Consider the following 26,223-nt stretch of genomic DNA (forward strand, 5'->3'; position numbering starts at 1 on the left):
GAAAACCAGCTTTACGGGGTAAAAGTCATCCGATCTACTTCAGCTCTTCCTCTCTTTTTCAATGACCCCGTTTTAGTCCAATAAGACACTCAGTGAAGGTGTTGAAAGGAGGCAGCAGGTTGCTGCTTCGTCTAATGCAGAACATAAGATCTTATCAGCAGGAATCTCGGATTTGTTACTGTAGGCTTTTGTTCTCTGTACATGTGTAGGTAGATGAAGGATGATCAATAACGTGAAAAAAGCTGGACTTGCACAATCGAAGAAGAAGCAGCAGCATTAGGCCACACAGTTGTTTTGTACGAGATCAGTTGACATGATCATGCAGCTGTGTGGCGCTCAGAGTTACACTGCCAAGTAAAATTTTTACTTTTTAGGAGTTCTGATCTGATACCGATATCTGAAACTTATTTGCAGATACCAAACCTGTTTATGTGAACATTACTGTGACTATGGTTATTACTGCTGTTATAACTGTGTAAGATTTCATCAGGTTGTAATAAATGATCCATCCTTTCTGAAGTTACCTCACCAATACAGATATAATAACATTACAGATCTAACAACTTAAACAAGTTTTATTCTGATTTGACACATTTTACCTCAATACAACTATAAATGTGTGGTTTTTAACAAAGATCTGGCTTTTAGTGGAACAAAAAATGTCACATTTTAACATTCAAGGCATTTATTTCTTTTAAAACATGTCTGAAGCATCAAACACATCTGTGCTGGCTGGACTGGTGTGGTATCGGTTGTAGCAACACTTTTATTAATACCAAGAACAAGTACACATGCTTGTTATTGATCCATCCCTAATTTTAAATCTTATTTATTTACATGTTTAAGATAAAATAAGATAAACTTTATTTATAAAGCCCTTTTACATAGACACAAGGTCACAAAGTGCTTTGTTTGGAAAAACACAACAGTTTAAATCGAAAACAGCACCACCGAGTCTATTTGGAGATAAAATGCCTGAACATAAATGTTTTTAAGATGTTTTTAAAAGCATCTACTGAACCCTGAGAGCAGATCTTGGGGAAGCTCATTCTACGACAGCTTTAAAGATCCGTCTCCTCGAGTTAAGAACTTTTTTCACATCACAGCTCTGTTTCTGTTCCGTTAAGCTGATAAAATGTGTTTAAAATCATGCAACAAGGTCTGAAAACAGCACAAACTTCCTGTTTATGCGCAAAAAACTGGCAGGACTGGGTTCAGTTACTCTAAAATCCACTTAGTTACAGACCTACAAGAAGGTTTTTATGACTCGTATTAATTCCCAGCACAGAACCTCGCTTCATTTTTATCAATTTATGTAGATTTTTAATAAACTTGTCATAGTTACATGGATGTACTGATCTATGTTTAGTGTTGCATCTGGCCCTGGTCGTCATGGTAATATGGTAACCATCTCTCCTTCATCAGTATCCTATCTATCTATCCATCCATATATCTATCTATCCATCTATCCAGACAAAGGAATTTGTTGATCAATATCAAATTTGACTCTATAGAAATGTCAGATTTTCCAGATTTAATCAGATTTTCACAAAATAAAACATAACTTATGTCTGCAACCTTCACAAACCAAAGGGTATTTCTGCCACCGGCCAGCTGAAGAAAACTCATTTACAGCCACAAATGACCTTAAAAAATAACTTTTTTTATTTTATAAATATCTACTAAAGGAAATTTACTATTTTCAAAAACAAAACTTAAAGAAAAAGATAAAATCTTAGTTAAAATATACATTTTCCTCAATGGGAAGTAGGTGTTTTGTTTTTATTTTAATTTTCTTGTTTAATGACAAGAAAAACAGATTTTAGTGTCATTATTTTGTTGAAATTAAAATTTTCCCCAGAAACACAAAACTGAAAACCTTTGTTTCTAATCATATCTTTATTTTTAAATAATTGTTTGTTTTTAATGTTCATTTTTAGTTCATGTTATCAAAACCTGTTGTGAAAGGTCTAAAAAGCCCTACTGTGGCTCCAGACCTGCAGGTTCAGACCCCTGCTGGTTCGCCTGGACCTGCAGGTTCAGACCCCTGCTGCTCCACCAGGACCTGCAGGTTCAGACCCCTGCTGCTCCACCAGGACCTGCAGGTTCAGACCCCTGCTGCTCCACCAGGACCTGCAGGTTCAGACCCCTGCTGGTTCGCCTGGACCTGCAGGTTCAGACCCTTGCTGCTCCACCAGGACCTGCAGGTTCAGACCCCTGCTGCTCCACCAGGACCTGCAGGTTCAGACCCCTGCTGCTCCACCAGGACCTGCAGGTTCAGACCCCTGCTGCTCCACCAGGACCTGCAGGTTCAGACCCCTGCTGCTCCACCAGGACCTGCAGGTTCAGACCCCTGCTGGTTCGCCTGGACCTGCAGGTTCAGACCCCTGCTGCTCCACCAGGACCTGCAGGTTCAGACCCCTGCTGGTTCGCCTGGACCTGCAGGTTCAGACCCCTGCTGCTCCACCAGGACCTGCAGGTTCAGACCCCTGCTGCTCCACCAGGACCTGCAGGTTCAGACCCCTGCTGCTCCATCAGGACCTGCAGGTTCAGACCCCTGCTGCTCCACCAGGACCTGCAGGTTCAGACCCCTGCTGGTTCGCCTGGACCTGCAGGTTCAGACCCCTGCTGCTCCACCAGGACCTGCAGGTTCAGACCCCTGCTGGTTCGCCTGGACCTGCAGGTTCAGACCCCTGCTGCTCCACCAGGACCTGCAGGTTCAGACCCCTGCTGCTCCACCAGGACCTGCAGGTTCAGACCCCTGCTGCTCCACCAGGACCTGCAGGTTCAGACCCCTGCTGCTCCACCAGGACCTGCTTTCAGACAGGACGTTGCTTTCATACCTGCCGTTAATGATCAGCTCCAACCAGCGAAACAATCATCTTCAAAACAAGACATCTGACCTAATTTATGTCCTCAAACAGGTACAAACGTGTTCAAAGCGTTGTTTCTTCTGACTCGCTGGGGAAGTCAGAGCAGGACAATGCAGGTTTAAACTGATCTGTTGGTTTCATGATTGGAAACAGGAGTTTTAAGAGAAAACTTCACATTTTTTACATTAGTTCTGCTAAATTCTTCCATCTTCATGATTTTATTATTTTGTTCTTTGTATTCAAAACTTTGTAAATTTTAAAGCTTCTCAGTCATCTTTTAAATTTAATCTTTTCTCCTAAATTCATGTCTTTAAGTTGAAGGTGCAAGATAAACACGACGTATGCATTAAGACGCAGTTATCCGACTAAAGAACAGAGAAGTTGTGAAGGTAAAAACAAACCTTGCAGAAGCTTTTTGTTCCGTCAGAAGAAAGTGAAATGATGTCTTCGGGTGGCAGAGCCTCTCTGGAGCGGTGGCTGCTTCTGCAGAAGCTGATGTGTGGTGTTGCAAAATAGATCTCAAAAGAAGAAGCTGAATCTTCAAAACCACAATCTCACAGATTCTGTGTGTGTGTGTGTGTGAAGCGCTTCACTGACATGAAACAGCCGCTCTTATCTGATGCTTCTGCTTACCTAAAGAAAAAAGACAAGCCTTAGTATCATTCTGGGACGCAGCTCTTTATCTGTGTTGTCAGCGGTGAAGATTCCTCAACCTCCCAAACAGTCTGTTTGCATCATTTGACAAGCTTTGTTTATTGATTCTGACATAAACTTGAGGTGTAGGATGAAAAAACTACTGAATAAATGGCTGCTGTCTTCTTTTATTCTCACTTTCTGTAATAGCAGACACACTCAGATTGTTTCCTTCTCCATCAGACCACACAGTGAAACCATGCTGCACTCTGACCTCAAACCTCCGCTGTGTGTAGAAAGGTCACTTTAAATTTCTCTTCTTTTAAAGTCATATGTTTTATTCTTTTCTTTGTCAGTTTTTTTTATATTTTGTAACTGTGTTGCATAAATTTGCTTTCATTTCTGTAAAAAGCTGTTTATATGTACCAACTACTCACTGGTGAATTCATCGGGTCAAACTTCTGGCACCAGGATGGAGCCCTTTGTCCTCCAGAACTGCTTTAATTCCTTAGTCTGACAGATTCAACAAAGTAAAAATATTCCTCAGAGATTTTGTTCCAGATTGACATGAAGCAGCACATCCACCATGAGAATCTCCCGTTCCACCTCATCACCATAAGAATCTCCCGTTCCACCTCATATTGATGAGAATCTCCCGTTCCACCTCATCACCATGAGAATCTCCCGTTCCACCTCATATTGATGAGAATCTCCCGTTCCACCTCATCATGATGAGAATCTCCCGTTCCACCTCATCATGATGAGAATCTCCCGTTCCACCTCATCACCATGAGAATCTCCCGTTCCACCTCATCACCATGAGAATCTCCCGTTCCACCTCATCACCATGAGAATCTCCCGTTCCACCACATCATGATGAGAATCTCCCGTTCCACCTCATCATGATGAGAATCTCCCGTTCCACCTCATCACCATGAGAATCTCCCGTTCCACCACATCATGATGAGAATCTCCCGTTCCACCTCATCATGATGAGAATCTCCCGTTCCACCTCATCACCATGAGAATCTCCCGTTCCACCTCATCACGATGAGAATCTCCCGTTCCACCTCATCATGATGAGAATCTCCCGTTCCACCTCATCACCATGAGAATCTCCCGTTCCACCTCATCACCATGAGAATCTCCCGTTCCACCTCATCACCATGAGAATCTCCCGTTCCACCTCATCACCATGAGAATCTCCCGTTCCACCACATCACCATGAGAATCTCCCGTTCCACCACATCACCATGAGAATCTCCCGTTCCACCACATCATGATGAGAATCTCCCGTTCCACCTCATCACGATGAGAATCTCCCGTTCCACCACATCATGATGAGAATCTCCCGTTCCACCTCATCACCATGAGAATCTCCCGTTCCACCATATCACCATGAGAATCTCCCGTTCCACCATATCACCATGAGAATCTCCCGTTCCACCTCATCATGATGAGAATCTCCCGTTCCACCTCATCACCATGAGAATCTCCCGTTCCACCACATCACCATGAGAATCTCCCGTTCCACCACATCACCATGAGAATCTCCCGTTCCACCACATCATGATGAGAATCTCCCGTTCCACCTCATCATGATGAGAATCTCCCGTTCCACCTCATCATGATGAGAATCTCCCGTTCCACCTCATCACCATGAGAATCTCCCGTTCCACCTCATCACCATGAGAATCTCCCGTTCCACCACATCATGATGAGAATCTCCCGTTCCACCTCATCACCATGAGAATCTCCCGTTCCACCTCATCATGATGAGAATCTCCCGTTCCACCTCATCACCATGAGAATCTCCCGTTCCACCTCATCACCATGAGAATCTCCCGTTCCACCTCATCATGATGAGAATCTCCCGTTCCACCTCATCACCATGAGAATCTCCCGTTCCACCTCATCATGATGAGAATCTCCCGTTCCACCTCATCACCATGAGAATCTCCCGTTCCACCTCATCACCATGAGAATCTCCCGTTCCACCACATCATGATGAGAATCTCCCGTTCCACCTCATCACCATGAGAATCTCCCGTTCCACCTCATCATGATGAGAATCTCCCGTTCCACCTCATCACCATGAGAATCTCCCGTTCCACCTCATCACCATGAGAATCTCCCGTTCCACCTCATCATGATGAGAATCTCCCGTTCCACCTCATCACCATGAGAATCTCCCGTTCCACCTCATCATGATGAGAATCTCCCGTTCCACCTCATCACCATGAGAATCTCCCGTTCCACCTCATCACCATGAGAATCTCCCGTTCCACCTCATCACCATGAGAATCTCCCGTTCCACCTCATCATGATGAGAGTCATGTGTCAGCAGCAGCCTGAAGCGTTGATCCTGACAGCAGGATCAGCAGGATGATGTTTCCAGCAGATTCTGATCCTACCATGTGAATGTGGAGCTGAACTGGAGACTCATCAGACCAGCAACGTTTCTCCATCTTCTATTGTCCAGTTCTGGTGAGTCTGTGTGAATTGTAGCCTCAGTTTCCTGTTCTTACTGACAGGAGGGAACCCGCTGTGGTCTTCTGCTGCTGGAGACCATCTGCTTCCAGGCTGGACGGGTTGTGTGTTCAGAGATGATGTTCTGTAGATCTTGTGTAGCAGCCATTTGTAGGTAACTATACATCTGTCTGGACACTAGATGGCAGTACTGTGTAGTTTACATGACTGCTCGTGTTGTTGGGAACCTTCCTGCAGGGGACAGGTGATGTTTGTTGAGAGATCGGTCCTGTTTTTCTGTCCTTCGTACCTTTCTTTTACATCCGTGTCTGCATATCTTGGATGGACCCAGTGCTTACTGGACTTCCTGTTATCTTTCCATCATCTCCAACCAGTCTGTCCATTCTCTTCTGATATCAACATCTGGATGTTTCCTCTTCTTCAGACCTTCTCTGGAAACACTGGAGATGGGATTGTGTGTGAAATTACTCAAACCAACGACCTTAAATCTTCTTTCTTCCTCATTCTGATGCTCACTTTGAATTAAAGCAAATCTTCAGCATGTCTACATGCTGCTGTGTGATTGGCTGGTTGGATATTTGTGCCAACAGTAAGTTGAACAGGTGGAGCTGATGAAGCTGACGGTGAGTGTTTCTCATCTACAGACTTTCCTTGTCTTTCCAACTCATGACCAGCAGAAAGCTGTTATTCTACTGGAAGGTAAAAGAGATATCATAACTCACTCAATCACATAGTTTATATAGGCGAGATGCATTATGAAGCAGTTGGGGCTGAAACCACTACTTAGTCTAAATTATTACATACCTGATTTTCTATATGATGAACAGTATAAGTTAAGACAACTAGACAGATATTCTGATTTATAACACGTAACGAGAAAATTAAAGGGAAACTGAAGCACATCAACTTATTTTCAGCATCAGTTTTATCCACTTCAGAACATCCCAGCTGCCATTGGGGTGGGAGGTAGGAGATCCCGGACGGGTCCCTAACAAATCACAGAGACAAATCATGTTTTTAGACAGATGACATGCAAACTCCACACTGCAAGACCCCAACGAAGGGCCTTCTGCCTGTGGGGCCACAGCGGTACCTTCCACAGCACTGCTTATAAAAAAAAAAAACTCCCCTATAAAATATTTCAAGGATTCAAGGAACTTTATTGTCATATCTGCTCACATTCACATGTCAGAGATACGAAACTGGAACGGAGGTCACGGGAGTAGCTGAGAAGGAAATATGAACATATACTAAAAACTATATAAAAGTAGAAGTAGTAGATAAATAAGTAGAAATAAAAGCTAAATAAAGAAAGAAAATAAAATAGAAATATAAGCTAAACACAATTAAAAATATACAAATAGGCTACATGTGCATGAGGTAGTTTGGAAAAATATGTGTTTAGTCATAAAACTTCCACAGAGACCACTTTGGTCAGACTGAAGGATAAATAATGCTGACATATTTCATCATTATTTTTTAAATATTATCTTATTAAGAGGGAATATTTCCTGTTTTCTGCAGGCAAAGTGATGAAACTGAAGCAGAATCACGCAGTGATTGTTTAGCAGAGAAATTATCAAAAAACTTTCTGCTTGTTTAGTTAGAAAATCCACGCGTGACGGAAACACGTGTTTGCTGTGAGTCATTTCACTTCATGACCTCCACGATGTTTTTCAAATATTTATCTTTTTTTTTTTTTTAATTATGAATTCAGCCGGAAGCGAAGTTGTTGCGTTTCTGCTGCGCTCCGCGTGCGTCCACGCGCTCGCGGCACCCGCTCCGCAGGTTGGCCCGGTGGATCACCACACACACCCACACCCACACACACACACACACCTTCCAGGGAAGCTCCTCTCCTCATGTCTTTTATCTCTGAGCTCTCACTCTGAGAGCGCGCGCTCCACTCACGCACCATGAGTAAATCCAGCGCGCTGAAAATAAAGAAACTCTTTAAAATAAAATCTGTTGAGAAGGAGAAGAAGGAGCCGAAGCGCGAGGACGATGCGTCGGCCACGCTCCCCCGGCAGGATGCCGTACCTGCAGGTCGCGGTTCTGGTTCTGCAGGGCCGGGACACAGCGCCACGCTGGCCCACGATGCCTCCCCCGTTTCCCCGGGTGTCAGGAGGGGGAAGCTGCTGCCCTTCAGGCTGAGGAGGAAGAAGTCCAAGAGCGACAGAGAAAAAGCAGGAGAGGTTTTCAGTCCTGACCCGGATGATGTGACTGACCTGGACCTGGACCTGACCAACTGCCCGCAGTGAGTCACAGTTAGATTTAATAAATCCAGTCTGTGTTTCACGACTCATTCATCTGTTGCTCGGACCCCATTATGGCTGGTTTTCATATGGAAGTGTGGGTGTGGGGGTCCCAGGTCTTCCCTGGAGGGTCCCAGCAGGCTTACAGACCTGTGAGGAATCCAGTCCACCTTTTTTTGTTTTGCATGAACCATGAGAGGTGAAGGAAGTTTCAGACCGACTGTTTTCCCCTCGGCTCTTTGGGAACCTAAACTGTCTCTGAGCTGAACTAGTTCAGTCACGCTCCTCTGTGCAGAGTCTGAAGAATGTGGAGAGGCTGAGGTGAGCATGAGGAATCTGGGATGAAGTGAGTGTTGGGTCGGTATCATCAGACCAGGCCAGGGACATGACCAGAGCTGCCTTCAGACCACTGAGCTGACCCCTGGTGGCTCTGCCCCGTCCTTCAAATGTCCCATTACAGAAAATAATCTCAGTATATTTTTCTTTCTTTTTTCTTTATTTACATATAATAACACATCAACAATACAACGAACGATAATTCAGTAATGAATGAATAATAACAGCGACAACAGGTCAGTTTGGCGTGGTGGCAACAGGTTCATTTGGATCAATCAGCAGTCTCAAATCTGCATAAGGTACTGATTGACAGGAGAATTTACTTGTTGCATAACAACTGGAAATTTTAGGTAATTTTGTCACTAAAATGATCGACCCCTAAACTCTGTGTGCATTATGGCAGCCTTGCACATGACCCAGCCCCTGTGGCGGTCTGGTCTGACTCCAAAACAAGCCCATCCACTCAGAAACTGGTGAACCAGAGCTGGACGCAGTAAGTTTAGATGTTATCACGTCTTCCAAACATGTGACGTTAGATACAGATGGTTTTCTCCGTTTCTTTGCAGCTGAGATGGAAAGTTCAGCTGTTTTTACAGATTCTGTTCTTCTGACTCAGCTCCTTTGGAAGAGGTGGGTCTTTCGGTTCTCTTTTAGTTTCAATCAGAGCTTCTACTTTAATCTAATTTAGCAATGAACAGTTTGTTGTTTAGCATTTTTACTATAAAATATAAGAGACCGTTTCTATAATTTGTGCTCACAACGATGCGAGGAGGTCAGAAAGCGTGGATGTCCACAGTCGTCTTCAGAAGAAAAATGAGAACAATGTCAGAGTTCTTGCATGCACATGAATAGGGATTAAGTATTCATCAGTTGCCAGCAATCTACTGAGTTTTACAAACCAGCAAGACCAGTAAATTCACTGTCAAACATGTCAGACCAACAGGAAAATGGCTGCTGTGCCAGATGTCCAGTCTTTCCCTGAGTATGGGGTTAAATAGAACAATTTTCTTTCTGTAAAATTCCGCCTTCGGATGTTTTCTAACATTTTCTAGCAGACGTTCCATAAGTGGATTGCAACACAAGAATAAGTATGTACCTCAATCCATATCTAAAGGAAAAGAAACAGATTTTTGTCTGTTGATTTGAGAAATAAGCCAGGAGAGATGCAGGTCTCTAGACGTCCCCGCTGACGTCCAAAGCCTGGAAGGTACCGATAACATGCTCATTACCGTGGAAACAGGTGTGTTTCTGGATAAATGTGAAACTGGACTCACTCAACGTCCCAAATACCAAAGAAGGATTTTTAAAATCCACTTAAAGTCGATCACCTCTAGATTTGACCCCCCATCTTTGCGGTATTTCAAGGTGGGATGGTTTAGTTGACAAAGTTGTGATAAAGATGTTTTAGAGTTTCCTTGGGAAGGTCAGACTAATCTCTGACAATCAGGCTCTATAAATTTGCTTCTATGTGAGACGTTTCACCAGAAAATAAAGCATAATCCACATTCGATGAGAAAATAAAATGCAACTACACCCTTCTGGCTACATGCGGAGAGACATATACAAAGGGTTTATTATGCTTAATACTTGAATTAAAGCTTTAAACGAACAACTGAACACAGAGCGACACCAAACAAATCAAGTAAAGGCAAAAGTCTGAAGATTATGACACAAATTATGACACTGATTTCTCAATTTTTCTGAACAGACTTGTAATTTAGACCAGTTCTTTCTGATTACCCGGCCTGTACCACTAAACTTTCAGTCTTTCCTTCTTTACGTAGTGGTATGATCCTTGTCTTTCAGTATGGGATTAACTGCATGGTGTGCATAATCCATCTAAAGATTCGACTCTCTTAGAGCGGGGACATACATGCAGTTTACGTAAACGAATATGTCAACGTTCCACTACATCTCTGAAAGCATCAGCAGCAGCCAGATGTGGCCAAAACGTTGGCTACTGGAGGTCACCACTAGGGGCGATACGCAGCACTCGAACTCTGAAATAGTGAAAAGACCAATCTATTCACACAGTACACTTCCAGGAAATTTCAACATTTTTCCAATCTGGAGAAAAGTTTCTGTCCTCGTTTTTACCCCTGATCTTGTGTTCATGCTCTTGTTCACACGAGTACCTCTAGCGAGCGACCTACGAGGCAAACAAACACTAGGAACGCATGGCAGACATTATACCTTCACACGTCTGTTGCTAACAGCTCAGGCTGCAACGATCTGTTGACAAAGTCGACAACGTCGACAATGAAAATTCATCGACTACTTTTCATTGTCGACGCGTTGCGTTATAAACTCTCGCTTTGCTGATAAAACGCTGCTCCAGGCAACTTAACACCATTTACCAACCACGGCTTTTCAGACAGTAGAAGAACTCTAAACACCAAGCAAATGACACAAAGCACCACAGGAAGTGCTGGGGGCAGTGTTGTCCTGCAGCGTCTTTGTTTAAACAACGAAGAAGAAACTGACGGTGGCGCAACCTATATCCAAAGTTTGGGGATATTTCACGCTGAACAAAGTGTCAAACAGGTGAAATGTGTCGTCTGCCACGCAGAGTTGGCGTAACCACGGCAGCATGACAGTCATGCATGAGCATCTGGAAGGAAAGCACCCGGAGTCATGGTTTCCAGCGTTCCTGATGGTAAAGTTAGCGTTAGCTAAAGTTAGCATTAGCGAGTAGCGATGTGCTGTTGTTACCTCTGCCAAAGAGCTTCTTTTTTTTACCGCCGTTTATCTGTTTGTGTTCAAGATAACTCAGAAAGTTATGGAGAGATTTTCATGAAGTTTTCAGGAGTTGTTGGAAATGTGAAAAGGAAGACGTGATTTAATTCTGGTCGTGATCTGAATCACCGTTTGGATCCAGGAATGTTTTAAAGGATTCTGGCCCTTGTTTACCTAAAAACAGGCTTTTTCAAAATGTAAATAATCATTTCAGTGCAATTCTACGAAAATTAATATGTTAAAATATTTTATTTATTTTGTTTTCATTTTGAGGTAAATTCTGAACAGCTTGAATATGACATTATAGCTAAGTTTGGATGTTTCAGAATAAATTAGTAGTAAGCTGTGAAGCTTAAAAATAATATTCAACTGGTTCAGGAGTTGTTCTTTTAACTTACTAAAGGCCATTATGTTGTGACTGACTGGGAATCAGGGACAATCATGTGATGCAGATGGAGAGAGTGGGGTAAAACATACTGGAACCAGTAAAAAGAGCTGAGTCTACTGGAAGCTCAGGTGGTGGACAGGACATAAATAATTAGGACGAATCACACAAATTATTTACAGATTAGTCGACTATTAAAATAATTGTTAGTTGCAGCCCTACTAAAGTATGACCCAGTTGTTAGACAGAAACTGTCTTTCTTACAGCGAATCACCTCATAGAGTCGACTCGTTTATGAACGACCCATCGCTACTGTGCAGAATTACTTTTTAAACTGATCAGCACATAGTTTCAGGGGTGTGAATGTCAGTCATGGTACTTCTATTTCTTTTGTTTTTCCTGTAAAATATCAGAAAGATTCTTATGAAAGTAAACCAACGTGAATTTGTTCTTCATCCTCGGCGGAGATGTGTGTCTCAAACTGTTTTTATTGTCACATTAACAGAAGCAAACAGCTCAGTGAAAAGAAGAAAAAACCTGCTGTGCAGGTTAGAAAATGTTTCCCTGCTCTAATTATTCGTGACTGATGTGTAACTAATAGTTTTAATCTGATCTGACATGACTAATACAGATTTCTCTGAAAGGAAATGCACGAAGGTGACGATGACGATGACTGACTTGGTTGTTAATAAGAAGAAAACAACTCATTAGTCCGCACGATTCATTAATCCTTAAGTTTCTGTTAAATACTGAACAACAACTGTTTGGCTGCAAATCAGCTGGAATGCTTTTGTGGATGTTTAGTATAAATTTCATCCCATTGCGCTGAAAAATGATCTGTTGTGGTTTAGAAAGAAGAATTATAGTGACCAAAACGTCTGCATCTGTTAGAGACTTTAACAGAATATTTTACATGAATATAAAGTATTTCAGACCGTAATTTCAGCAGGAAACAAATATTTTTTCTGTACAAAAAGACGATTTCCATGTGAAATTATGGCAAAAAGGATCTTTTTAACATGTTTTAAAATAATGCACCATCTTTGTTTGGATGTGCAGCGTTTTTATTCATTTTTTTATTGCAACATTAATATTTTACCGCCATACCTTATTGATAAATTTACTATAGTTTTATACATTTTCTTTCAAAATAAATGAATCACAAGAATTTTAGCCCAGTTTCTAAATCAGATACAATTAAATCAAAGGGGAATTAAGTCTGAAAGTCAGCTAAAACAGATTCTTATGAGGAAACAAAGCCGGTGTGTGAAGAGACGGTTCTCTGGCCTTTATTTATTTTTCTTAAACTCATTTATTTTTTATTTGGTTTAATACGCGACACTCGTATTTATTTATTTATTCTATTATTCATTTTGTATACTTTTTTTTATTATTATTAATTTAGTCTAATATTTAATTTGTCTTTTTTGTTATTAATCTGATTTATTTCCTGTATTTACTTTGTTTGTAATGTCACAGTAACAAATGAAGGTGTTAAGGGTTAAACTGGGTTCAGTGGGCTCCTGGTAACCTTCCAGTAGGTCATTAGTTCATGAGGAATTTATTGATCAGTAGTTACATTTGAGGAGTATAAGACAGAGACGTGATGATGAGACCAGCTTCATGTGGAGCATCACAACAGCATCAAGTTCTCTGTCATTATGCATAATAAATCATTTTGGCCCTTAAGTATTTATTATTCTTATTGATTCGTTTGAGGCCTTGTGCTGGACTGGCGACCTGTCCAGGTGTACCCTGCCTCTCCAGGCTGCTGGGATTGGCTCCAGCTCCTCCGCCACCATTCATTGGATTAGGCGGTTTCAGAGAATGACTGAATGAATGATTAATTTGACACGGTCTGCGATGGACTGGTGACCTGTTCAGGTGCACCTGCTTCTCACCTGCTAATGGCTGGATGGGCTCCAGCTGAAAGCCCAGAAAGCCACCAAGCATTGGAGGAATGAAGTATTTATTATCTTAAGTTATACGTTGGTTCTTCTACCAACATTTATATGTAATTTATAATCATTTTTTTATATTAATTTACCAGTTGGACGGACAGATAAAGGTTCTACTACTTGAAGTGAAATTATCTCAGTTTTAAAAATTCATTAAAAAATGTTTATGTAAGTCTGTAACTAAGTAGATTTTAGAGGAACTGAACCCAGTCCTGCCAGTTTTCTGCACATAAACAGGAAGTCTGGGCTGTTTGCAGACCTTGTGGTATGATTTTAAACACACCTTATCAGATTAACACAACAGAATCTGAACTATGAGCTGAAAAAAAGTTGTTCTTAAACATGTAAATAAGGTTTAAAGTAAAATATTTCCCTTGACAGTGCAACCCTGAACACCACACAGCTTTTTGCACGTCATTGATCTTTCTACATCTACCTACACATGTACAGAGAATAAAAGCCAACAGCAACACATCAGAGATTCCTGCTAAGATCTTATCATCCTCTGCACCAGACACATCGTTTAACCTTTATTTACCCTGGCATTCTGAATATTATTTCTAAATTACCATGACGACCACGGCTACATGCAACAGTAAGACATACATACGTGTCTCCATGACAAGTTTATTTACGATGTACATAAACTCAGAAAAAGTGAATGTTTATAAAGTTTAAGCACTAGTGAAATTGATAAGATAAGATAAGATAAACTTTATTTATAAAGTGCTTTTCATAGACAGAAGGTCACAAAGTGCTTCACAACAATAAAACATAAAAAACCTGCAACGTGTGGAAAAATAAATAAATAAATAAATAAATAAAAACAGTATAATTGTATGAGTGCTGAAAAGTCCTGCCGGCTTCCTGTAGAAACAGGACGTGTTTGTCGTTCACTGAGAAGCCAGAAGTTAGAGATCAGAATCACGTCTCAGCTGCTGTGTCTGCGTCTTTCAGGTCCAGCAGTGTTTAGAAGTGATGCTGTCTGTAGCGAATCACCGTTCAGGGTGAATCCATCCCCTCAAGTCGCCAGATGGTCTTACACACCAACATCGTGTTCCAGTTCCTCATCCACATTTTTATTTGGAATTATTCAAAATCAGCGTCTTATTTTTTATTTACCTTTATTCATATGTCAAGTTTTATATTTTTCTTCTTATTTTTATTGATCTATTTAAAATTAAATTGTTTTTTTCTTTTCAGTTTTTCCCCCAATTTCTTCAGAGTTAAATGACATGAAATTAAATTATTTTGCAAATTTAAAAAACAAACCACTTTTTCAGGTTTAAAATTTTAAAATAGCACATGCATTGTTTATTTTACGTTATTTTTATTTCTTCATTGAAAATTTAATTATAAATTTTTTTTGTGTAGTTCTTTGAAGATCTGGCTTTCCATGTGGGAACGCTCGTACGAGTTGCTCTTCCTGCATGTTTAGATGAGGAACTCTGCGGTTTTTACTTGCAGATCCGAACAAATGACCTGTTTGATAAATTTAACAGCTGGACTGGTTGGTGGGAGCAGATCCTTTAAACCTGGATGGAGACACTAAGTTTTACCGAACAGCAGTGGTGGAAGTGGGTGTGTCCCAGTTCAGCAGGAAGTGAATAAAGACAGGAGTGGTTTGGATTAATGAGACAATAGAAAGCAGGAGCATCACGACTCTGAAACCTGTCCCAGAACCATGACAGTAATGTGTTTACAGTAGTTAACAGATCACATGACCCCACACGGAGCAACACCCTCCATCCAGTGCTTTAGGTGGGACGGTAGGCAGTACTGGTACTTTTTAATTTGATCCCTTTGTGTACCGGGACTACTTTTTACAGCGTATGGTGCATACCGGGACTTTTACCGGCTTTCTTCGGCAACCAGTATACCCTCCTACGACTTCACCACATATTACAGCTTATATTTGTTGATTTTTACTAAACCATTTTTAAAAAAAAGTCACCTCAAAAGAAATGTATTGTTTATGCACAACGCTTGCTGTAACCCACAACGTCACGTTGTCCCCTCGCTTCTGTGTTTACATTGAGGTGGACGTGATTTGGATGAAAGGAAAGATGGAGAAAAAAAAACTAACGCGGCTGTAATGTTACATACCGGAACATGATGGCAGTAGTACTACTAACAGACATTTACTACAGTAGTACTACTAACAGTCATTTACTACAGTAGTACTACTAACAGTTATTTACTACAGTAGTACTACTAACAGACATTTACTACAGTAGTACTACTAACAGTCATTTACTACAGTAGTACTACTTAACAGTCATTTACTACAGTAGTACTACTAACAGTCATTTACTACAGTAGTACTACTAACAGTCATTTACTACAGTAGTACTACTAACAGTCATTTACTACAGTAGTACTACTTAACAGTCATTTACTATAGTAGTACTACTTAACAGTCATTTACTACAGTAGTACTACTAACAGTCATTTACTACAGTAGTACTACTAACAGTCATTTACTACAGTAGTACTACTTAACAGTCATTTACTACAGTAGTACTACTAACAGTCATTTACTACAGTAGTACTACTTAACAGTCATTTACTACAGTAGTACTACTAACAGTCATTTACTACAGTAGTACTAACAGTCATTTACTACAGTAGTACTACTAACAGTTATTTACTACAGTAGTACTACTAACAGTCATTTACTACAGTAGTACTACTAACAGTCATTTACTACAGTAGTACTACTAACAGTCATTTACTACAGTAGTACTACTAACAGTCATTTACTACAGTAGTACTACTTAACAGTCATTTACTACAGTAGTACTACTAACAGTTATTTACTACAGTAGTACTACTTAACAGTCATTTACTACAGTAGTACTACTAACAGTCATTTACTACAGTAGTACTACTTAACAGTCATTTACTACAGTAGTACTACTAACAGTCATTTACTACAGTAGTACTACTTAACAGTCATTTACTACAGTAGTACTACTAACAGTCATTTACTACAGTAGTACTACTAACAGTCATTTACTACAGTAGTACTACTAACAGTCATTTACTACAGTAGTACTACTTAACAGTCATTTACTACAGTAGTACTACTTAACAGTCATTTACTACAGTAGTACTACTAACAGTCATTTACTACAGTAGTACTACTAACAGTCATTTACTACAGTAGTACTACTAACAGTCATTTACTACAGTAGTACTACTAACAGTCATTTACTACAGTAGTACTACTAACAGTCATTTACTACAGTAGTACTACTTAACAGTCATTTACTACAGTAGTACTACTAACAGTCATTTACTACAGTAGTACTACTAACAGTCATTTACTACAGTAGTACTACTAACAGTCATTTACTACAGTAGTACTACTAACAGTCATTTACTACAGTAGTACTACTAACAGTCATTTACTACAGTAGTACTACTAACAGTCATTTACTACAGTAGTACTACTAACAGTCATTTACTACAGTAGTACTACTAACAGTCATTTACTACAGTAGTACTACTAACAGTCATTTACTACAGTAGTACTACTAACAGTCATTTACTACAGTAGTACTACTAACAGTTATTTACTAGAGTAGTAGTACTAACAGTTATTTACTACAGTAGTACTACTAACAGTTATTTACTACAGTAGTACTACTTAACAGACATTTACTACAGTAGTACTACTAACAGTCATTTACTACAGTAGTACTACTTAACAGACATTTACTACTGTAGTACTACTTAACAGTCATTTACTACAGTAGTACTACTAACAGACATTTACTACAGTAGTACTACTTAACAGACATTTACTACAGTAGTACTACTAACAGTCATTTACTACAGTAGGACTACTAACAGTCATTTACTACAGTAGTACTACTAACAGTCATTTACTACAGTAGTACTACTAACAGTCATTTACTACAGTAGTACAACTAACAGTCATTTACTACAGTAGTACTACTTAACAGTCATTTACTACAGTAGTACTACTAACAGTCATTTACTACAATAGTACTACTAACAGTCATTTACTACAGTAGTACTACTTAACAGTCATTTACTACAGTAGTACTACTAAGTCATTTACTACAATAGTACTACTAACAGTCATTTACTACAGTAGTACTACTTAACAGACATTTACTACAGTAGTACTACTAACAGTCATTTACTACAATAGTACTACTAACAGTCATTTACTACAGTAGTACAACTAACAGTCATTTACTACAGTAGTACTACTAACAGTCATTTACTACAGTAGTACTACTTAACAGACATTTACTACAGTAGTACTACTAACAGTCATTTACTACAGTAGGACTACTAACAGTCATTTACTACAGTAGTACTACTTAACAGACATTTACTACAGTAGTACTACTAACAGTCATTTACTACAGTAGGACTACTAACAGTCATTTACTACAGTAGTACTACTAACAGTCATTTACTACAGTAGTACTACTAACAGTCATTTACTACAGTAGTACTACTAACAGTCATTTACTACAGTAGTACTACTTAACAGTCATTTACTACAGTAGTACTACTAACAGTCATTTACTACAATAGTACTACTAACAGTCATTTACTACAATAGTACTACTTAACAGTCATTTACTACAGTAGTACTACTAAGTCATTTACTACAATAGTACTACTAACAGTCATTTACTACAGTAGTACTACTTAACAGACATTTACTACAGTAGTACTACTAACAGTCATTTACTACAATAGTACTACTAACAGTCATTTACTACAGTAGTACTACTAACAGTCATTTACTACAGTAGTACTACTAACAGTCATTTACTACAGTAGTACTACTAACAGTTATTTACTACAGTAGTACTACTAACAGTCATTTACTACAGTAGTACTACTAACAGTCATTTACTACAGTAGTACTACTGAACAGTCATTTACTACAGTAGTACTACTAACAGTTATTTACTACAGTAGTACTACTTAACAGTCATTTACTACAGTAGTACTACTAACAGTTATTTACTACAGTAGTACTACTAACAGTCATTTACTACAGTAGTACTACTAACAGTCATTTACTACAGTAGTACTACTAACAGTCATTTACTACAGTAGTACTATTAACAGTCATTTACTACAGTAGTACTACTTAACAGACATTTACTACAGTAGTACTACTTAACAGTCATTTACTACAGTAGTACTACTAACAGTCATTTACTACAGTAGTACTACTAACAGTCATTTACTACAGTAGTACTACTAACAGTCATTTACTACAGTAGTACTACTAACAGTTATTTACTAGAGTAGTAGTACTAACAGTTATTTACTACAGTAGTACTACTAACAGTTATTTACTACAGTAGTACTACTTAACAGACATTTACTACAGTAGTACTACTAACAGTCATTTACTACAGTAGTACTACTTAACAGACATTTACTACTGTAGTACTACTTAACAGTCATTTACTACAGTAGTACTACTAACAGACATTTACTACAGTAGTACTACTTAACAGACATTTACTACAGTAGTACTACTAACAGTCATTTACTACAGTAGGACTACTAACAGTCATTTACTACAGTAGTACTACTAACAGTCATTTACTACAGTAGTACTACTAACAGTCATTTACTACAGTAGTACAACTAACAGTCATTTACTACAGTAGTACTACTTAACAGTCATTTACTACAGTAGTACTACTAACAGTCATTTACTACAATAGTACTACTAACAGTCATTTACTACAGTAGTACTACTTAACAGTCATTTACTACAGTAGTACTACTAAGTCATTTACTACAATAGTACTACTAACAGTCATTTACTACAGTAGTACTACTTAACAGACATTTACTACAGTAGTACTACTAACAGTCATTTACTACAATAGTACTACTAACAGTCATTTACTACAGTAGTACAACTAACAGTCATTTACTACAGTAGTACTACTAACAGTCATTTACTACAGTAGTACTACTTAACAGACATTTACTACAGTAGTACTACTAACAGTCATTTACTACAGTAGGACTACTAACAGTCATTTACTACAGTAGTACTACTAACAGTCATTTACTACAGTAGTACTACTAACAGTCATTTACTACAGTAGTACTACTAACAGTCATTTACTACAGTAGTACTACTTAACAGTCATTTACTACAGTAGTACTACTAACAGTCATTTACTACAATAGTACTACTAACAGTCATTTACTACAATAGTACTACTTAACAGTCATTTACTACAGTAGTACTACTAAGTCATTTACTACAATAGTACTACTAACAGTCATTTACTACAGTAGTACTACTTAACAGACATTTACTACAGTAGTACTACTAACAGTCATTTACTACAATAGTACTACTAACAGTCATTTACTACAGTAGTACTACTAACAGTCATTTACTACAGTAGTACTACTAACAGTCATTTACTACAGTAGTACTACTAACAGTTATTTACTACAGTAGTACTACTGAACAGTCATTTACTACAGTAGTACTACTAACAGTTATTTACTACAGTAGTACTACTTAACAGTCATTTACTACAGTAGTACTACTAACAGTTATTTACTACAGTAGTACTACTAACAGTCATTTACTACAGTAGTACTACTAACAGTCATTTACTACAGTAGTACTACTAACAGTCATTTACTACAGTAGTACTATTAACAGTCATTTACTACAGTAGCACTACTTAACAGACATTTACTACAGTAGCACTACTTAACAGTCATTTACTACAGTAGTACTACTAACAGTCATTTACTACAGTAGTACTACTAACAGTCATTTACTACAGTAGTACTACTAACAGTCATTTACTACAGTAGTACTACTTAACAGACATTTACTACAGTAGTACTACTAACAGTCATTTACTACAGTAGTACTACTAACAGTCATTTACTACAGTAGTACTACTAACAGTCATTTACTACAGTAGTACTACTAACAGTTATTTACTACAGTAGTACTACTTAACAGACATTTACTACAGTAGTACTACTTAACAGTCATTTACTACAGTAGTACTACTTAACAGACATTTACTACAGTAGTACTACTAACAGTCATTTACTACAGTAGTACTACTAACAGTCATTTACTACAGTAGTACTACTTAACAGACATTTACTACAGTAGTACTACTAACAGTCATTTACTACAGTAGTACTACTTAACAGACATTTACTACAGTAGTACTACTTAACAGTCATTTACTACAGTATTACTACTTAACAGTCATTTACTACAGTAGTACTACTAACAGTCATTTACTACAGTAGTACTACTAACAGTCATTTACTACAGTAGTACTACTTAACAGTCATTTACTACAGTAGTACTACTAACAGTCATTTACTACAGTAGTACTACTAACAGTCATTTACTACAGCAGTACTACTTAACAGACATTTACTACAGTAGTACTACTAACAGTCATTTACTACAGTAGTACTACTTAACAGACATTTACTACAGTAGTACTACTAACAGACATTTACTACAATAGTACTACTTAACAGACATTTACTACAGTAGTACTACTAACAGTCATTTACTACAGTAGTACTACTAACAGTCATTTACTACAGTAGTACTACTAACAGTCATTTACTACAGTAGTACTACTAACAGTCATTTACTACAGTAGTACTACTAACAGACATTTACTACAGTAGTACTACTAACAGTCATTTACTACAGTAGTACTACTAACAGTCATTTACTACAGTAGTACTACTAACAGTCATTTACTACAGTAGTACTACTAACAGTCATTTACTACAGTAGTACTACTTAACAGACATTTACTACAGTAGTACTACTAACAGACATTTACTACAGTAGTACTACTTAACAGACATTTACTACAATAGTACTACTTAACAGACATTTACTACAGTAGTACTACTAACAGTCATTTACTACAGTAGTACTACTAACAGTCATTTACTACAGTAGTACTACTAACAGTCATTTACTACAGTAGTACTACTAACAGTCATTTACTACAGTAGTACTACTAACAGTCATTTACTACAGTAGTACTACTTAACAGACATTTACTACAGTAGTACTACTAACAGACATTTACTACAGTAGTACTACTTAACAGACATTTACTACAGTAGTACTACTAACAGACATTTACTACAGTAGTACTACTAACAGTCATTTACTACAGTAGTACTACTTAACAGACATTTACTACAGTAGTACTACTAACAGACATTTACTACAATAGTACTACTTAACAGACATTTACTACAGTAGTACTACTAACAGTCATTTACTACAGTAGTACTACTAACAGACATTTACTACAGTAGTACTACTAACAGTCATTTACTACAGTAGTACTACTTAACAGACATTTACTACAGTAGTACTACTAACAGACATTTACTACAGTAGTACTACTTAACAGACATTTACTACAGTAGTACTACTAACAGACATTTACTACAGTAGTACTACTAACAGTCATTTACTACAGTAGTACTACTTAACAGACATTTACTACAGTAGTACTACTTAACAGACATTTACTACAGTAGTACTACTAACAGTCATTTACTACAGTAGTACTACTTAACAGTCATTTACTACAGTAGTACTACTAACAGTCATTTACTACAGTAGTACTACTTAACAGACATTTACTACAGTAGTACTACTAACAGACATTTACTACAGTAGTACTACTTAACAGACATTTACTACAGTAGTACTACTAACAGACATTTACTACAGTAGTACTACTTAACAGACATTTACTACAGTAGTACTACTAACAGTCATTTACTACAGTAGTACTACTAACAGTCATTTACTACAGTAGTACTACTAACAGTACTATACCAGACAGTGAAGGTCAGACGCTGCAGACTAAGTGTACGGCTGGTCAGTATTTATGAAGATTATGTCTAGATTAAAGATAATATTACTAAGTGTTATGGACCAGGCCTGATGCTGGGAAAAACATATTTCACAGAGGAAAAGTGTAATAGTACTATACTGTTAAATTAGTCTGCTAATAAGCTAAATATGTCGATATGTAGAACTTTTTTTGTTATTAACCCTTTCATGCATAGTGTCCCTGTAGTGGGAAACTATTTATAAGCTTTTTTTTTTGGTATATTCATGAATGAGGAGGGGATTTTTGTAAATAAACCACTCCAGTACCACCACTATTTTGTTCCACTTAAAGCACTGCCTCCATCCATCCATTTTCCTAACCAGTTCGTCCAATTCAGGGTCGCAGGAAGCTGTAGCCGATCCCAGCAGACTATGGGTGAGAAGCAGGGTGTTTGTCTCTGTGTCGCACGGCCGACACAGAGACGCTCATACATGGTAAGGACATGCAAACCTCGCACAGAAAGGCCACTGTTCACCCCCCCAACGCCACCATGCAGCCAGAGGAACACTACTGGAACAGAAAAATAGATGGGGTTCATGATGACCTCAATCACACTGACATGGTCCCGTAATGATCATCACACACCAAAACATCTCCTCCATGCTTCTGCTTTCATCTCTGGAGGTGAAATTTACAGATTAGTTGGGCTGATGAGTTAAAAACAAGCTTCTTCTGGTGAATGAGATCATGAAGACAAACTGGCTCACGTCCCTTTGCAGGTCAGTAACTTGCAGGAATTTTATCCTTGTAGCAGAAACTTCGTGTTTGTGCAGCGAAAGCTGGGAAAAGCTCAACCTGTTCAAGCCGAGTGATAACGGCGAGCGCCGGGGCAGACTGGGCGTTGTGTGTGTGGATGGGCGGTGCGCATCCACACACACTGCTTGCAGCATGTGAAGTTGCAACATTGTTTAAAACTGCTGTAAAACTCAGAGAATTCAGAGCGAAAGCATGCATGAGCAAACCCTGCAGAATTGATAAGCCTGTAATGTTGCTCGGTGGATTCCTGCAGACGAGGGCCTGGAAGGTTTTCAAAGCTTTTAAATATATTTTCCATTAATGCAATCACTCAGACCTGGTTTACTGTTAAACAGCAGAAGTAAAAATAGTGACTCATTGGCTGGTTTAGCGTTGATGAATAAGCTTCTTTCAACGCCATCATGTTTGATTTCTCTCGTTGATCCACATAAATTCATTCCTGCTGACAATGTTTGAGTCAAGATGAGCTTAAAAAACTAACCTTCCTCATGAATACTGGTCCAGTCTTGTCAAGTCGGTCCAGCTGGTACAAAGTACCATCCCACGTAGGCTCCTTTCAGCCTGAAACACCCAGTTTCAGTCAAAAACAGCGAACATTTCAGGTCAAACTTTAGACGCTAATACAGACACGGTTAGTGGATTTATTTCTGGATTTAAGATAAGCTAACAATTTAAAACAGATGCAGCATTATAATTAGATAGTTTGCTATTTTAGCTTCTGTTTTTGTTTTTTTACGCTCCAATCACCCAAAACATTAAAACCGCTGGCAGGTGAAGTGAGCAATGCAGCTCATCTTCTTCCATGTGCTGGGAAAACTTCTATAAATTATATATAACAGTGTTTTTCAACCTTTTTTGAGCCAAGGCACTTTTTTTTCCGCTGAAAAATCACAAGGCACACCACAAACCAAAATGTTTTTTCATTCATTCATTCATTCATTTTCCGAACCGCTTATTCCAATTCAGGGTCGCGGGGAAGCTGGAGCCTATCCCAGCTGGCTTTGGGCGACAGGCAGGGTACACCCTGGACAGCTCGCCAGTCCATCGCAGGGCCCAAAATGTTTTTTTCTTTTTAAAAGTCCATATTATTAACATAAAGTCCACCTCGTCAAAGCCTCTTGAATAGAAATCAGATAAACACAAGAAGAAAGAATTTTATTATCTTTCACAGGGACCTGTTTGGATGAACACAGAGCTGCTTTTTAGACCAATTCGGTGAATTTGGGTAATTTCTCACGGCACAGTGGTTGAAAAACACTGATATATGAGAGCTTGTGCTTGTTACAGGTAGGCCTAACCCTTTGTTTAGTGACTAACTGTAAGCATTCCCAGGTGAAAGTGCAGGGGACATGTAAGGAACAACAAGTGGGAGGGAAATACAGAAGATTGACAGCTGAAAATACCGCACTGGGAATCTCCTACACATTGCCCAAATCCGCCATCATCTCTGACCTCTTCTATATGTGAATCTGGACCGTCTGATTCACAGATGTGTGATGATAAGGATGTTTATGATGTGATGATAAAGATCACTAACAAATGACCCAGCTCCAGGCAACGGTGCAGAAAGACCAGATCTGAGTCACAACAGCAGAGTGATCCAGACAGGAAGGTCGGATTTAGGAGCTCAGACCGTCTTTAAATGCGAACGTGTTTGCGTTAATAACATGGACGCTGAGGCTTTTGACTGTTGGACTGAAGCTTTTGTTCTCTGCTGCACATACACACCTGTTTACACTCGCTGATTCATTTGCAAGCATGAAAGTGACGGGTCACCGATGAAGGTGACAGTACATGTCTGCAGTTGTCACATTTCCCAAGACCGATAGTATAAAGGTTTTTATGTAAACATCAACAACGTGTGCAGAGCTGGACGTGCATGTTTGTGTGTTTGGTTCAGAGGAGAACACAGAGCACGACCACAGTCACGTGAAATGCAGCGACAAGGTGGATTTTAATAAAATAAACTCTTTTATTTAGCATCTAAACACATTCATTTAGCATGAAATACTTTTTATAAAATAATAAAAGGCCTTTTTTATTTTGATTTCTTCAAAATAAGTTTATTTTGTATTTACTTTTATATATATCAATCTTTATATAACATATATCAATTTTCATATTTTTATTTTTTATTGATCTATTTAAAATTAAGTTGTCTTTTTCTTTTCAGTATTTTCTCCCATTTTTTTTGTGAATTAAATTATATAAAATGAAAGCATAACCCCTTTGCAACTTTAAAAACAAACCACTTATTCAGGTTTAAATTTTTAAAAGTGTAAATTCATTGTTTATTTTAGTTTATTTTTATTTATTTATTGAAATTTTCATTGTATTTTTTGGTTCTTATTCTTTTAGCTTGTTTTCCCTGTATTTATTCACATAAACCTGAATTCAATTAAATATAATTAGTTGCTCTGTAATACCTCCCATGAATAACAGCCTATAATAAACATTGGAATAAATAAAAAAAAAAACCATTTTATTTATTCTTATCCCTTCACAAAGTTCCCTTCATGTTTCTGCATCACAGTCTTTAAAAATGCTTTTTAAAAAGTCCCGCAGGTTGATAAAACTAACTTTTGAGTGAATCTGATATGGGAGGTCTGAGAATGTGTTGAGAGATGTTATTGAGTGTATTGATTGCTGCTATGTTGCATACCGACACACACACACACACACACACACACACACACACACACACACACACAGTGTGTGTGCAGTAGAGAGATCCGGGTGGAAAACAAATCACTGCGTTTGCATGTAAAGCTTGTCGCTCCAGGCAGCAGCGTGTGAAACGTGGCGTCTCATGAACCCTGAAGCAGGCGTCTAGGTTGGAATGTTTCT

General features: G+C 38.6%; 1 protein-coding gene across 1 annotated transcript in view; it reads left to right on the plus strand.

The window, feature by feature from the left end:
• Nucleotides 1-1,943: 1,943 nt before the first annotated feature.
• Nucleotides 1,944-26,223, plus strand: part of crybg1a (crystallin beta-gamma domain containing 1a) — a gene marked incomplete at its 5' end in the record, with an annotated part of 91,387 nt that continues 67,107 nt past the window's right edge. The window contains 2 exons of the mRNA XM_079262333.1: nt 1,944-2,924; nt 7,973-8,253. Of these exons, the coding sequence (XP_079118459.1) occupies nt 1,944-2,924; nt 7,973-8,253 (1,262 nt within the window). The remainder of the gene's footprint in view (nt 2,925-7,972; nt 8,254-26,223) is intronic.

This window comes from Telmatherina bonti (assembly GCF_933228915.1).
Source record: "Telmatherina bonti genome assembly, chromosome: 22".
Classification (NCBI taxonomy): domain Eukaryota; kingdom Metazoa; phylum Chordata; class Actinopteri; order Atheriniformes; family Telmatherinidae; genus Telmatherina; species Telmatherina bonti.